The sequence below is a fragment of the Enhydra lutris genome, unplaced genomic scaffold (genome assembly GCF_002288905.1).
Source record: "Enhydra lutris kenyoni isolate GAN:26980312 unplaced genomic scaffold, ASM228890v2 scaffoldscaffold29, whole genome shotgun sequence".
Lineage (NCBI taxonomy): Eukaryota > Metazoa > Chordata > Mammalia > Carnivora > Mustelidae > Enhydra > Enhydra lutris.
The window spans coordinates 4657382-4672909 of NW_019154113.1; the positions used below are offsets into that span (position 1 = coordinate 4657382).

Genomic DNA, 15528 nt, shown 5'->3' on the forward strand with positions numbered 1-15528 from the left:
ACGATCTCAATTCCCAAGGGCCAATGTGCTCGGCTAAATGATGGCAGGCATTGTTTGGGGGTACCCCCCCAACTAATGATTGGGGTCCCCTCTTCTTCCTGGACCCCCACTCCTTAGCACACAAATACCATCAATCTCTCCTCTCTGACAAGCAAATCTGTACCTTCCCTTGGCTTCTGCCACTTCCAGCAGCTCCCTTCTCTCCCCTCGAAGCTTCTTGGAAGAGCTGTGCCCACATGCTTAGGTCCCCTAAGGTCCTAAGAAGGCTTAGGTCCCCTTCTGTAAGCCCCAGCAATGGGGCTTCCACTGCACCCCAAATTCCCCATACTGCTGTCAGTGAGCAAATCTAACTGTTGTGTCTTTTTTAATTGCTACGAAGGAGAGGACCCTATTGACCATAGTCTTCCTCTGGAAATGTATTCCATTCCCAGGATGCCCCTGACCCTAGCTGCTCAGACTTCTCAGTCAGATCCCCTAACAACATATGGGATTTGGCCCCGGGCCCTCTTCTCTCACTCTGCATCCCTCTCTGGATGATCCCCCCCTCCCAACCTGATGGGCAGGAAACACCTCTGTCCTGACACTGCCTGTGGGTGTCTCCAGGCCTTGCCTCTCTCGAGCCCCCAAGCCAAATATGCAAATGTCCGATGGGACCCTTTGCTTGTCTCTTCCACTAGCCCCTCTATGACAATCTGTCTAGAATGACCTTCATCTGTCATGGCACTCCACCCTAACCCGCTTCTCCCCCAGTCTTCTGCAAATCCACCAGCAACACCATCCACCCAGTTCCAGCCATGACTCACCCCTGACCTCTGATGAGACACTAAACTCCACCAACTCGACCTCCTTAGGAGCTTTCAAATCCATGCTTCCCCTTGGTCTTCCAACAGGTCCTGTCTTACCATTTTTCTTGGGGCTTCCCTTCTCAGCCTTTTAATTGACCTGCGAGTTCCTCAGGGCCCCTCAGAGGGCTGAGCCCACTGGCTTCATGTCCTCAGTACCTAGGACCCTGACACTGTGCCTGGCTCACAGTGGGCTCCCAACGGCTGGCGGAAGGGACACACGGAGCACACTCCCAGTCCTCTCTCCACGCTGCTGCCTCTCTGCACAGCCTCCTGCCCAGGTGCTGCAGTGGCCCGAGGCTTTCTCCAACAGATGGGCAGCATCACTCCATTCCCTGCTACCTGTCAGGCTCCCCACTGCCCAGTGAATAGAGTCCCAGGCCCTCAGCAGCCACGCCCTACGGGGTGCCCGGCCTGGACCACTGGACATGTGCTCCTCCTCTTCCTCACTTTGTCCTTATCTAAGTGTGGCCTCACCAGCTGTCCTGCTATTGCTTCCCTCTCCCCCACAGCCACCCCCCAGGAGCCCAGACACCTTGACACCCTCACTGGGGCCATTCCTACTGCTTAGAAGACCCATTTTCCTATGGAATGACTCTTTCTCATCCTTCAAGGCCCTCTTAAAAAACCCCTGCCTTAGAGAAACTGGCATTCTTGAGCCCTCCGGCTGGAATCCACAGTGCCTTCTGCTGTGCTCCAGGAGTCAGCCCCGTGAGAGCAGGCACGGGAGCTAACCCACCCCAATAACTCTGAAGCACCCAGCCCCATGCCACAGAGAAAATACTCAGTTAATGCCAGTGTGACCGAAACACACCAGAAACTGGTTCTAGAGGCCACCGGGGAGTGGGGTGGAATCTACATGGATCTCTCTAGAGAAGATGCCATACTTACAGGAGTGATGGCCCCACACACACCTATGGGCTCATGCCTGGTGAAGCATACCACGTTGTCATCTGCAAGAGAGGTTTCGTGGAGTAGAACATATGGGATTAATCTCGGCTGAGCATTTTATGTTGCAAAAAGATAAGAAAGAAACCCAGAAGCCCACCAACGTGTCAGCTCCAAGTCTTGTCTAGTCCACAAAGAAGGGACATTTAACTCAATGTTAAAAGTAAAATTCCAAAGGAGAAATCAGCACAAGCCCACTTCCTTTTGCAACAGGGAAGGGGGCCCTGAGGGGAGGGGTGTGGTGGTGGTGGGGAACAAGGGTGCTCTGGAAAGGCTACCAGAAACAATGAGAAGACAGAGCCCCCGGGGGGCCCCCCAATGAGGCTGCGAGTCCCACGTTGGCTCACCTGTGGGGATGGTCCTGCCCTGTATTTTGTCAGCCCACCCTGCAAAGTATCTGAGGGTTTTAATACAGCCCTCCAGGTCGATGAAAAAGGCGTGAAGGAACGGCTTCCCCGTGTCCATCGTTTCCAGGGTCTGCAGGGAAAAGACAGTATCTGTGTCACACGCAGTTTCCTTCTTTGCCATCAGGGGTTAAAGCCGGGGGTGGAGCAAGAGAACACAGTCCGAGGACACCGCGTCTGCCTTGTTCCCTGTGTCCCTTCCAAAATCAGGCCACTGTGTTTCCCCCTGTCAGGCCTGTCTCAGACTGTCAAGGATTACTCTGCTTTCAAAAGTGCTCAGTTTGGGGGGCACCTGGGTGGCTCAGTCGTTAAACGTCTGCCTTCGGCTCAGGTCATGATCCCGGGGTCCTGGGATCGAGTCCCGAATCGGGCTCCCTGCTCGGCAGGAAGCCTGCTTCTCCCACTCCTACTCCCCCTGCTTGTGTTCCCGCTCTCTCTCTCTCTCTCTCTTTCTGTCAAATAAATAAATAAAATCTTGGGGGAAAAGAAGTGCTCAGTTTGGAGGGGAGGGGTTGGCCAGGGCATGGGCAGGCATCCCCGCGAAGGAAGGCAGGTGGAAGGGTGATCTGGAGCCTCCTGGGAAGGAAGGCACGGTGGCATTTGGTCTTCTGTCTGGAGCCCAGCTGGGGGACCTGGCCATATGGGCTTGTGGCATCCCAGGGAAGCTCTCGGGAGGTTAGCTGATTTTCAGGGGGGCTCTAGAGAGGGCTTGCATCCTCTAATAAAAGGGGGGATGCTGCGGGTTCTTCCTTCCTGGCTGGGCTGACCAGCATGCCTGTGGAAAGAGCGACGGAGCCCCGAAGGGTAGAGGCACCAGCACAAAAGGCAGTGTCCTCCCCAACCGGGCTGCCCAAGCCGGATGCGCAGTCGGGAGGGAGCGGGCTCGCCCTCGGTGGTGAGGGAGGTGATTACCCAGGGCGAGTGGGCAGCCACTCAATGGCCGGGATTCTTTTCTATTTCCAGCCTGGGGTTTAAGAGGACCCCTTTGTCCCTCAGACAAGCGGCCCCAGTGGAGCCCGGCGCCGAAACCGCCTGTCATGGATCTCTGCAGGAAGTGGCCACCCGGACACGTAGCCTGGGGCTGGATTCTCCTTTTAGAGTCCATGTAGTGAGACGGTGACTCACTGGGGAAGAGAGGCGCCTCCATGTGCACCTGCATCGGCCTCATCTCTGACCCTGACACCTCTAGGTGCCCACACCAGGGCTAACAGAGCCAGGTGTCACCTAAGGTCACCCAGCAGGGGCACTGAATTCAGTGGCATCTAACTTCTGGCCAGCACACTGACTACTCCTTAGGCTGCTGCCCCAGGACATTTGCATCTGGGAAGACTGCAGAATGGCTACCCAGGGTGCTCATAGTGACTGTCTCAGAACTTTGCTTCGGGGAGGAGCAGAGCCTTCCTAGGAAGGAACGACCACTTCCCTGAACGGTAGGCCACCAAAAAAATCCCTCCCTGACTCGGTTTCTTCATCTGTAAAGGAGAATAATAATACTAAGAGTGGTACTTGCCTCATGGGGCTGGGGTGAGGGCTAGGACGGGGCCTGCCCCCAGGAAGTACCATGCTAACTGTTTAATGATGACATTTTTAGGCGGGATGACTATGTTCATTATCCTTTTTGGCAGCTTCCTTTTCGGCGATCCTTACTTGGGGACACCAAGGAGACAGGAGTGTGCGTTGCTGAAGATGACAGGGCTGGTCTAGGTCTGGGATGGATCCTAACCCCTGCAGGATGCTGTTCAGGGACCAAGTCAGGCCAAGGTAACATCTAGAACACTGTACTTTGGCTCCTACTGTTTCCAAGCTGAAACTTATTTTTCCACGGGAAACGCAATTGTGGCAAATCGTGCCGAAAGGTCCTGGCCCAGGCACTCCGGACAGCATCTGCAGATCTGTCTGTGGGACTGGAGGTTTATTCTTGGCCCTTTTCTGGGATCAGATGAGGAAGAGAAAGGCAGAGAACCTTAGCGTAGCATTGTGCGGCAGTCCTGCCTCTAGTCCTGGATGACTTCCTCTGGCTGGATAACCTTAGGTCCCTTAACCTCTATGGGCCTCAGTGTCCTCCTCTCTGAAATGGGATAATAAACGTGCAGGCCAAGTGGCTATGATAAGCCCGGCCCATGGTGAGTATTTGGCAAGCGTTGGCTAGCTTTCGTTATTAACTTGGGTGCATTTGCTTCCCGGAGTGACAAGACGAATTTGCCAGATTGGTTCTATGGGAAGCTATCCAAGCGAATCAGGGTCATAATAGATTTAGACAAGAAATTCTTTTTAAACACAAAAAAAGATTCGCAGATGACCAGATAGGGCTCAACCCGAGAAATCAATCGTTAGCTACCGATGTGGACTTTTTAATTCTTTTTTTAACAGTTATTGGGGCTGGACCGTGAGCAAACCACAGCTGCTCCCCAGTTTACTTCCCTTGACATTTGAAGAGGAAAAAATATGCCTCCTGAAAAATTAACAAACTGTAAGCTTCAGATAGGAAAGAGTGAAGACAAGGGCTGAGGGAACCTGCCCCGGGACTCAGTGACTGTGCCAATATCTTAAAACGAGGAAGCCCAGAGATGGGGTTTGGGTCAAAAAGAGAGTAAACAGGAAGGGCCCCTATTTGGGGGTTTCCAGAAAGAGCACCCACAGAGCCAGAGTCTGGACCCCAGGTGCCTCAAGAAGGGGGAGAAAGCTAGGGCTGCTGGATCCCCTCACATCTGTTTCTAAACATCGAATACAGAAGTAAATACGGAGCTTTGTCAAAACCACTGAGCCGGCAAGAGAACATGATGGAAAGAAGCACTTCGCAGCATGAAAATGCAGGAAAACCATATCAAGGTGGAGGGCGAGGGTGCTCTCCTATGATGTGGTCCCGGTTTGAAAAACCATATTTGCCAGTAATTCTCTTGTTCCTTTCATGATGTGGCAAAGAGCTGGATCTTATTTCTTGTGGGCAGTGAGGTCCCGATGGCAAGAGGCAACTCTCTCCATCTGTGATCGCGACCCAGTCCTGGCCAGGACCGTGGGGCGGGCTGAAGGCAGAGGTGGCAGCCTCGCCACTAGCTCCCATAGATGATACTGACACTTGAGGACAGGGTGGGGAGGGGTGCCCAGGGCACATCCTCTCCCGCCTATTAGTCCCCACGGACATTGCAGACTGATGAGCTCATGCTGGGTGAAAACAGAAATGTTTTTGAAAAAGCCAGTCTGGCAGCTTGAGAGTTGAGGCTGGCTTTCGTTGCAGGAAGAAACCAGAGGCTCCGTGGACAGAAACGCTGACCCTGGGATGGAGCCATCTGTGCCCGGACTTGGGGGCAAACATGCTGGCCTGGCTGGCGGGGCGGGAAGGAAGGAGAGCTGAGCTCCCTGGGCAGACGAACTCCCAGATACAGAGCTCCCCCACTGTCCAGCCCCCAAACACACATTCAGGCACAAAAACAGTATCAGCCTCCTGGATGGCACGGTCTCCAGGAATGTCGCTACTCTACGGCTCGTTCCAGACATCAGATCAAGAGAGGAAAGAACCATTTGTTCAAATCGGAGGCTGAAAAGGAGATTTAGTCCTCCTACCCCCTGGGCCACAAGGTTTGGAGCAATTTTTCCAAACAGGAGCCCGAGAGACGTGGGAGGGCCGCGTGTGCGGGTTGAGAAGGACCTCAAGGCAGGAGGCGGGCCTGGGATTTCCTCTGCTCACTCATTGCAAGACCAGAGGAAGGTCTTAGGATCCCTGTAAATAATGCATTTACAACCTATAAATGTCTTCACAGCCCGGTCTGGTAGGAGCGACCCAACCTCACGGAGCGGGCTGAATTCCCATGCCTATTCTGCTGCACGGGGACTAAGGTGCCTAGAAATTACTGGCCAGGAAGGCATGAGGCTGGGTGGGCAGCATTATTATGAGGACCGGTGTTCCTAATAATAGCTATCATCTAGTTAGTGCTTACTGCATGCCAGGGACTCTGCTAAGGATTTAAATGGATCATTCTCACACCACTGAAAGATCCATTATTATTGGTATCTCATAAAGAAATACATGCTCAGAGATGTAAAGCAACTTGTCCAAAGTCACACAGCTAGTAAGTGACAGAGCTGGGATTCGAACTGAGGTCTCTCAGAGCCTGAGCTTTTCCCCATAACCAGGTTACCCTGCCCTCACCATCACTCCACATGTGCTCACCACTGCCCAGTTCAGGGGTGAAACAGGGGTGATTTCTGAGTTCTATGGGATCAATGTTTTCAATGCTAAAAGGCGGCATCTATTTTAATAAGTATTCAAAAAAATATATACCAAAATATATATTCAAAAAAATATATATGGATTTTGTCACCTAAGATGAAGTTCAACTTAATAGTAAAAGAGATTTCATGTATCAAAAAAAAAAAAAAAAGTTAATTTCCTAAACATACAGGCAGGACCAGGATATGACCTAACTCATCTGCCTGGCTGGGACCGTCTGGAGTATGGGAACCACCAATGCATCTGAACTTCCTCTAGGCAAGTTCTTGGTCAAGAACATGAAGTGCGGAGGACAAAAGTCTGACTTCTAAAGGGAAAGAGTTTGAGCCGGATGGCGTGGACACATGCTTACTGCCAGAGAGCTTTACTTCAAAGCACCTGCCATACAGCTCCACACAAAACCAGAGCCCTGGGTCTCCCCCCAAGTCCCGTGGGCACCGGGCGGTTCCGCACCTGTCCGCCCACGGGCGTGTACTCACAGCCAGAACGGCGCGGTCCCTCTCCACGAGGTCCGCCAACTGATGCAGCAGCAAGCCCCGGCCCAGGGCATCCAGGCGGCGCCAGGGTGAGCCCCTCTGGAAGGCGGCGTGTGCGGCCTCCACTGCCTTGTCCACGTCGGCCTGAGCGGCCAAAAACCAGAGAGAGTGTGTCACCTTGTGTCGCGACCGTGTTTTGGGAGAGTTCAGTCTTTCTTCACTTACAGAGAACGGCAGAGACCTGCGTCCATCAGCACAGCAGAGGAAGGTAGCAGCTAGGCTCCAGATTGCTGGGTCCCCCGTTTGGGGCTTTCAAGTGACTTTTTCCTTCTTTATAGCTTGGGTCTTTTTCAACATTTCTACAATGGTCAAGTATGAACTTTTCTTCTGATTATAAAAGCATTTTATTTTATTTTTTTATTTTATTTATTTTTTTTTATAAAAGCATTTTAAAATAGCTTGCAAGACTAGAGACCTTAATTATTTTTCTTGGTGACCCAAGTAGGAAAAGATTTTCCACTTGCTCGCCCAGTTTGGACACACGCACACTCCCACAGTTCATCAGTTAGGTGGGACATGTCTGTCTCGGCATTCTATTCAAGCCGAGGACTGTGGTCCCATAGTGAGAATGGGGCGTGAGCGCTTGTGGGGATCTCGGAACTGACCACATTGGAAAAGTCTACAGACAGGGAGGATCTGGAATTTCTTCTCTGTCTTCAGCCTCATCTCTACTGCCCCCCCAACCCTGCCTGGAGGCAGAAGGGTTGCACCATTCCACGAGCAAGGAACTGGATTTTCTGTGCACCCATAGAAGAATTACAATGGGACCTTCTTAAAAGGCAAGAAGTGAGAGTTGTTTAATGTCACCCATTCTTACTGCAGGAAAATGAGTTTGAGGCTCTGGTTGCTGAGGAACAAAGCCTCATCTCCCAGGCCCCTCCCCCAGGCCCCTCTGAGCCTCACTTCCCTGGGGCAGTGCGATAGGCAAGGGCTACCCAGTGGAGTCAAGAGAGACACCCCACCAAGACTCTGTGCCTCCAAAGCATGCTTGGAGGCAAGTGAAAGCTTTGGCAAAGGAGATATTACAACTATGAATTCCTCGTCCCACGCTCTGGGGCGGTGGGGAAGCCTGGGCCTCTCTAGCTGCAGGGGACAGGACCTTGTCTGTTTGTGGGTGCTGAGAGCAGTCCCCCAGACCAAGGGAAAAACCAGAGCCTGGGGCAGGGATCTCATTCTCCTCTTTGATTCCTGGGTCCTGCACCTGGGAACCACCCACGGGAAACCCTGCTCCACATCTTGCCCCCGGCCCAGTTGCCCCACGTCCTCACACCATACAAAGATGAGCTCCTTGATGCTCTTATCTTTGCAAACAGAGTTTAGCTTGAAGCACTGTGCATGGGAGGGTCTGGATGGGTGAAACCACTGCGTGTTTCCTGCCGGTCATGGAACTCTCACCAGTGGGATCCAATTCAAGCCTCTTTTTGACATGTCTTTCACCTTGTCCCCATTCAACATTACCCCTACACATTTCAGAATGTCAGATGATTATCTGGGGGTGGAAGAGAGGGTTAGATTTCCTTTCCCTCCTTAGAAAAGTTTTACCTTCAACCTTTCCTCTAAAGGCATGTATATTTAAGATACTTTGTGGCTTTGCAATGTATCAAGGATACATCCAGAAGTTATATATATACACAACTACATATATAGTTATAAAGACTATAGCTATCCATGATCCCTTCAGGTTCTGATAGAAAAGAAATCTGGTGACGGCATGACATTGTTAACTTTGCATGATTTGGTTAGCAAGTCTTTTCCCCTTCCAGCCCTTCTCTTTCAAGTGTCTCCTGCCAGAATGCGGCATTTGGTGAAACATACCAGCCGGAAATGCTTTCTGGAAAGAGGGCTTCGTGCCTCCAGGTTCAAATCACTGATAAAAACCTTTCGTTTAGCCACGTGATGAGGATCGCTGAGGTCATCCTTATAGATGGGGAAACTCTATCAAAGGAGAACGACTCTGCAGTGGCTCGTCCCTAATTGATCCCATTCTGGGCCACGTGTGTGAAAAGCAGCAAACTCAGGTCCCACCCCCAGTATGGGCCAGGTCTGTCTTAGAGCTGAGCCATACTGCCTCCTTATCCTCTAGTTATCTGTAATTTAATTACTTGGGGGGGTGGGGGGGGGTAGGGGAGGCACTCACCTTATCTCCTTCTTCTACTTCACATATTTTTTCTAGAGTTGAAGGATTATACGTGGCAAACTTTTTTCCACTCTTGGATTCGTGCCATTCATTGTTGATGAATATCTAACCAGGAAAGGAAGTTGTAATGCATTAGGGCTTAAATCAAAATCATATCATTCCAACATGCTGAGGACCTTAGGTAATGTCTTGTCCTCCCCCACCCTCTTCCTCCCCCCTCCCCACTCTTTTACAGATGGGACCAGGAGAGGAGATGGAGTCATGTGCCCAACCAAGAACACACTCCGAATTAGAATCCAAGTCTCCTGACTTCTAATATGTTTTCAGAGAATTACTTTTTGTCCTAATGAAACTAAAGTCATTTAGAATTTTTCTAAATATCTTGTCTCTCTTTTTTATTTGTTTCAAAGATTTTACTTATTCATTTGATGCAGAGAGAGAGCCAGCACAAGCAGTGGGGAGCGGCAGAGGGAGAGGGAAAAGCAGGCTCCCCGATGAGCAGAGAGCCCACTTCGGGGCTTGATCCCAGGACCCTGGGGATCATTACCTGAGCCAAAGGTAGCCATTTAAATCATTAACGTGGATTCATGAAGAGCCGAGTCAAATAGTTAAAGAGTATAAGTTAAATCCTACACCCTCATCGAGTTTGGGGGGAAGATCAAATAGGTTTATATATACAAAGTGCCCAGGGATCTCCTGACCTTGAAGGATAGGTCAGTAGTGAGCACTCCCTTCTGTTTTCCTCCCTGTTGAAACCCCCAGCTGGATTGCCAAGGAACTAGCTCCTCCCCCATTCCCTTTAAAATGCTTATTTTCATGTTGGGCTTAATAAAAGCTTGTGTTGGAAAAGAAAGATAAGCTATCTGGTCTGGGAAATGTTCTGGTTGTATGAACAGATGTAGCAAATAACCATTTATATCTAGAACCAAAGAATTAATCCACAAAAATCACTTCATCAGGAGCCTCCATTATCTAGAACACAGCTGAGAAGGACGTTAAAAATAAAAACAGGGGCGCCTGAGTGGCTCAGTTGATTAAGCATCTGCCTCCCGCTTATATCATGATCCCAGAGTCCTGGGATCTAGCTGCACATAGTGCTTCCTGCTCTGCAGGAGCCTGCTTCTCCCTCTCCCTGCCACTACCCCCTGCTTGTGCTCTCTCTCTGTGTCAAATAAATAAATAAAATCTTTTTAAAAAATAAAATAAAATAAAAAGATATCATGAGCAAACTAAAAGGAATTCACAGAGTTCCCACGCTGAAAAGTGTGTACTATTTATTCGTAGTTTACTCTTACTGCTAATTGCCCTAAAAAAGTGCCTCATTAGGGGCACCTGGGTGGCTCAGTGGGTTAAAATCTCTGCCTTTGGGGGCGCCTGGGTGGCTCAGTGGGTTAAAGCCTCTGCTTTCGGCTCAGGTCATGATCCCAGGGTGCTGGGATCGAGCCCTGCGTTGGGCTCTCTGCTCAGCAGGGAGCCTGCTTCCTCCTCTCTCTCTGCCTGCCTCTCTGCCTACTTGTGATCTCCGTCTGTCAAATAAATAAATAAAATCTTAAAAAAAAAAATCTCTGCCTTTGGCTCAGGTCATGATCTCAGGGTCCTGGGATCTAGCCCCACATGGGGCTCTCTGCTCAGCAAGGAGCCTGCTTCTCCTCCCTCTCTGCCTGCCTCTCTGCCTGCCTCTCTGCCTACTCATGATCTCTGTCTGTCAAATAAATAAATTAAATCTTTAAAAAAAAAAAAAGTGCTTCATTCAAAGAGAGGACCTTCAGAAAAAAACCAGGAACAGAGGTGACAGATGATACACAAAGCACGTTCTGACAACATGGAGGTCCTGCCTACCCAGAAGACAGCCGATCTGCCGCTGTATGGGTGTGGGACAGGCTGGTCATCACACCCCATCATAGCATCACAGAGACCCCAGTCACAGACATGAGTAAGATCCTTTAGAAGCATTTCCCTCAAACAAAATGCCATGAACAATTTCTAAGCACAAACCTAGCTCATCGAATTCCATTTCTGTACCTATATGCATATCATTTGCTTCTTTTTGAGTCCTTTGTAAGAATCGTGTCCCTCTAAGGGCTAATTTCAATTACTGTGAATTTTATTCATTTGGAACACTTGACTTCCCAGTGATGACAGATGAGAGAGTGTGGCTTGGTTACGGTCTCCGCCCTGGGCTCTCCTGTAAAAACTCCAAAGCTTCCCAGGAAAGAAACTCGCTCTGGGAAGCTGCTGGGGGAGACCGTTTTGATCACTCTCCCTGGAAAGCAGGGATGGCTCAGCCGGGCAGGGACAAAGCATGGAAGGCCAGTTCTTACGGGGCAGGTGGGCAGAGGCACCCTGTCTCCCGTGAATCCAGAGCTGAGAGCATCCCTTGCCCGTAGGATGTGCCCATCCGACTTCTGGAAGCTCAGTGCCTTCACCATGAGGCCAGGCCCCCAGGGAAGCATGTGGAATCGGCCAGGCTACAATTACAGGTTTATTCTTCCAGCTGAAACCAAATCCAAGAGTTCACTCTTGCCATCCAGCAAGCACTCGCTCGGTAACAGCGAGAAATTAATAAGTGGAGAGGAGAGGTTCAGTTAGGGTGCGGAGGGAAGTGCAGCCAGAGAGAGAGGCCCATTTGTCGGAAGATGAAATTTCGTGGGTTAGAAAATACAGACCATCAGTGAAAACTGCTGATTCTAGATCCTTCCTGGTATCAATTCCAAGGGGGAGGGAAAGTGAGAAGACGGTAGAAGAGAATATAAATAAGGAGGATGGAAACAGATTGCAACGATCAGATGTCTGTTATACTTCATCTCCAAGCATGTTCCTCCAAAAAAAAAATTATTTGGTCGGTCATGACATTGATCCATAGTCCCTCCTAACCAGCGACTTAAAAAAAAAAAAAACAAAAAACCAGATTCTCAACTCTGACCATATTTTCCCATTGCAAGGCTGCCAATTTTGCAAAAATTTTTCTCTGTATACTACGCTGGTAAGTAATCTTGTAAGTGGTTTCTACTGTTGATTTTCTCTCCACTAAAACAAAACAAAAACACAAAGAAGGGGTCAGTAAGTGTGGCCTACCAATTATGCTGCCTGGACTGTTCTGAGCCCCGATTCAGGATAATGGGTCCAGAAACAAAACAAAACAAAACAAAACTGTACTTCTTGACTTGTGAATTGGTTTCAGATAAACCTTACAGAGGTATAAAAATTAGGTTCCGGGATTTACATTTTACTGAATGAGTGGAATGGCATGTCACCCAGGCTGAGCCGGAAAACCACAGCCTCTCAGAGGAGCCGGGTGCCTGGGGGTTGGGGTAAAGATGGCGGCCACACAAGTGAGGTCTGCTGATGCCATTTACAGTAACTTCCACCGGACTCCAGCTAAACCTGAAGGAGTATGTTTTCAGAACAGGATATTGGAGCGATTTGTAGCTTTTATAAAAGAGATCAGAAAAACGGGTGTTTGAGTGAACCAGAAAGTCTTACAGAGAATCTCTGTGACTGGAAGGCATTCTCTAAGGAAAGGAAAGGACCCCCCCCCACCCCCCAAAGTGAAAGAGGCTGCTATCCTCTGAGATCTGGCAGGGGAGGATACAAAAGGGGATCCTTGCCCCCCTGCTATTGGAGTCACATAGCAAAGCCCAATGTTAAAATGAGAGAACAGGGGTGCCTGCGGGGCTCAGTCAGTTAAGCGGCTGCCTTCGGCTCATGTCATGATTTCAGGGTCCTGGGGTCCAGCCTCGCTTTGGGCTCCCTGCTTAGTGGGGAGCCTGCTTCTCCCTCTCCCTCTGCCCCTCACCACCCCCGCCCATGCTCACTTGCTCTTTCTCTTGCTCTCTCATAAACAAATAACATGAGAAGAAATGAAGAAGTCGGGACAAGGTCATCCTTCTGAAAAATGGACTTTGCTGGGAAATGGTATCCCCAAGGCTGGGGCTCAGACCCACCATTTCTGGCGTGTTCTCCATTAGCAAGAAGCTCCATGAGTCAGGTTTGAAAACTAACAGGACTTTACGGGGCTCACACACTGCACCTCTCCCCACTGCCGGCTCCACTGTCTGCCCCCAGGTCTCCGTTCTGCAGTTCTGGCTCTCCTGCCTCTTTCCTAGGCCCTGTCTGCTGCCTCTCCGGCCAGAGGCTCCCTAAGCATTGCTGGCTGGGGTTCCTGTCCCTCAGCCATCACCACACAAGCTGCCTGCGGCCCACAGCTCCTGAGGTAGGCCTCTGCGGTGGTGGGCTTGAGGGCCGGGAGCAAAGGACAGAGCGGCTGGAGGTCTCATCGCCTCTCCCCAGCCTTAATCACACAGCCACTTCTGTTCCACTAGAAGAGGGGGCACCCAGCAAGACCACAGACACTGGTGGCTCTGTGAATCTGTTAAGATCCTCCCTCTATCCACTTGTGAAGGGCCACAAAGAATTGCAGAGAAAGAAGGAAACTTCCCATAAGTGGCTGCACTGCTCGGATAGGACTCAGAAAGGTAGAAAGGCAAAGGACAGTAACACAGTAATTTCTGGCTTCTGTAGCATTAAAAAAAAAAAACCCACAAAAACCTTACAAAACAAAAATAAAACAAAACCGCACCACCACCACCACCAACAACAGGCCAGCACCAACAGTATAACGGCCTGAAAAGAAGTAGGTACTCTGCTGCCTGTTCCCAGAATTGGTGATTGGAATTTTCATTCTGAAGCTGATACCACTACGGAAACTACATTAAAAATAATCTCCAGCGTTTATGGTGAAGTGTCTCTGTTGATTACGGAGCCCTCTGAAAACAGTTAATTTAAATGTCATGTGATCAGAGGCAGAGCCGACATGAAGTGCCAACAGACCAAAATCTGAAGGCCACACATAGTGGTCGGCAACTTTCTCCGCCTGATTAAAACTATTTGAGAGACATAATTGCTACTTTTTGAAAGTAAAATTGATGGGGAAATTTTCTCAGTGCTGTGTCAGCTGGAGTTGGGGGTGGGGAGGGTTATGGATAAGATGCAAATTAAAAAAAAAAATTAAAAGGAGGGAAAGTTGGGGAAAGAGAAGCCAGCCGAGACTCTCGGCTGGCCGGCGACCCGGCCGCACTCCCGGCCCTAGTCCGCAGCCTCCGGAGAGCCTCCGAGGGTTCTCCCACGGGACGCGCCCCCGGCAGCCCTCTTCAGCCTGGGCTCCAGGCCTCGCCATCTTCCTTTCTGCCCTAGGCAGGTGATCTCACCGCTTTCCAGACGCTCCAGCCTCCCAGCCCAGCGCAAAATAGCAGAGACTCCATGGTGCGCGGCGCACTGCGGCCTGGCCACCCACGGCTTCCCAGGCCCCGGTTCGGAGACCATTGAGAACGCAGTCTCTGTTAACACCAGGGCCGCGGGGCTCCAGGGCAGTTTCATCTGTGTTCACCTTCCTACCCGCCCTGGCTCTACTGGTAAGGTAGGTAGGCCAAGCACGGAAGGTACGACGTCCCTCCTGTACTCCCGATCACCTGGTTCTGGAATCTCCAAGTCGCAGGTCCCCAGTGCAGCCCGAGCTCTCAGACTAACTCGGTGTTCTCAGGCACCTTCTGACACTCGCGAGGCCCGACCCGTTGAGCCCCGGAAACCGTGCCGCAGGGTCCGCGGGGAGGCCAGCGCGCCAGGGGCACGGCGGCCCGCACCTCGGCTCGCCTTGCAAGCGGACCCGGCAAGGGCACGTCGGGGCCGCGCCGGCGGGAGCCCAGAGCCGCGCGGGCGCTGAGCAGCCGCCCTCGCCAGGCTTGGAAGCTTAAAGCGCTGAGCCCCGCCGCCCGAGAGCCCGTCCGGGAGCGCAGATCGCCGAGTCCCCTCGGGGTGCGCGGCGGACGCGCTCCCGCCCGGGACGACCTGCGCCGCCGGACACGGCTTCTAGAGGACCGGCCTCGGGCTGAGAGGCTCCGGTCACGGAGCGGGGGGACGAACTCGGCTGCGGGCGCGCTGCCCGAAGCGCCCCGAACCCTCGGAGCGGGGCGGCTGGGCTCCCCGCCTGCTGGCTTCTCGTCCCCGCCACCCTGGCCAGGACAGCCCAGCGCGGAGCCAGGCGACCGTCGGGTGGGCTGGGCGCCCGCCTCACCTGGGTGAACTTGACCTCCAGGTTGCGGACCGGGCGCGGCAGGGCAGGCGGCTTCCTGTCCGGCTGCCCGTTCTCCACGGCCCCGTTGGTAGTGGCCATGGCTCTTCTGCGCTCCCCGGCCCGAGGCGCCCGAGTCTGCGGCACTGGCTCCGGCCTGGATGGTGCGCAGCCTGCTCGCGGGGTGACAGCTCCGCGCCGCTTTATGGAGCGACCCACGCCTCCCGCCCAAGGGGGCCGTCTAATTGGCTGCAGGACCGGAGGAAGGGAGGGCGGGCGGGAGGGGAGGGGGCCGGCCTGCTTCACCCCACCCCGCCCGCCGCCCCTGCGGGAGCCGGGCCACCCCCCGCCCGGCCACCGCGCCGC

General features: G+C 52.0%; 1 protein-coding gene across 3 annotated transcripts in view; it reads right to left on the bottom strand.

Moving 5' to 3' along the window:
- LOC111152582 (aldehyde dehydrogenase 1 family member A3) overlaps positions 1-15314 on the bottom strand; it is a 37145-nt gene extending 21831 nt beyond the window's left edge. For 2 of the 3 annotated variants that reach the window (XM_022511079.1, XM_022511078.1), the window contains exons 1-5: positions 15166-15314; positions 9096-9200; positions 6902-7042; positions 2138-2267; positions 1734-1795 (exon numbers count right to left, since the gene is read on the bottom strand). In XM_022511079.1, coding sequence (XP_022366787.1) covers positions 1734-1795; positions 2138-2267; positions 6902-7042; positions 9096-9200; positions 15166-15264 — 537 coding nt within the window. In that variant the 5' untranslated portion in view covers positions 15265-15314. The remainder of the gene's footprint in view (positions 1-1733; positions 1796-2137; positions 2268-6901; positions 7043-9095; positions 9201-15165) is intronic. The other variant, XM_022511080.1, reaches the window with a different exon arrangement.
- Between the last annotated feature and the right edge of the window lie 214 nt (positions 15315-15528).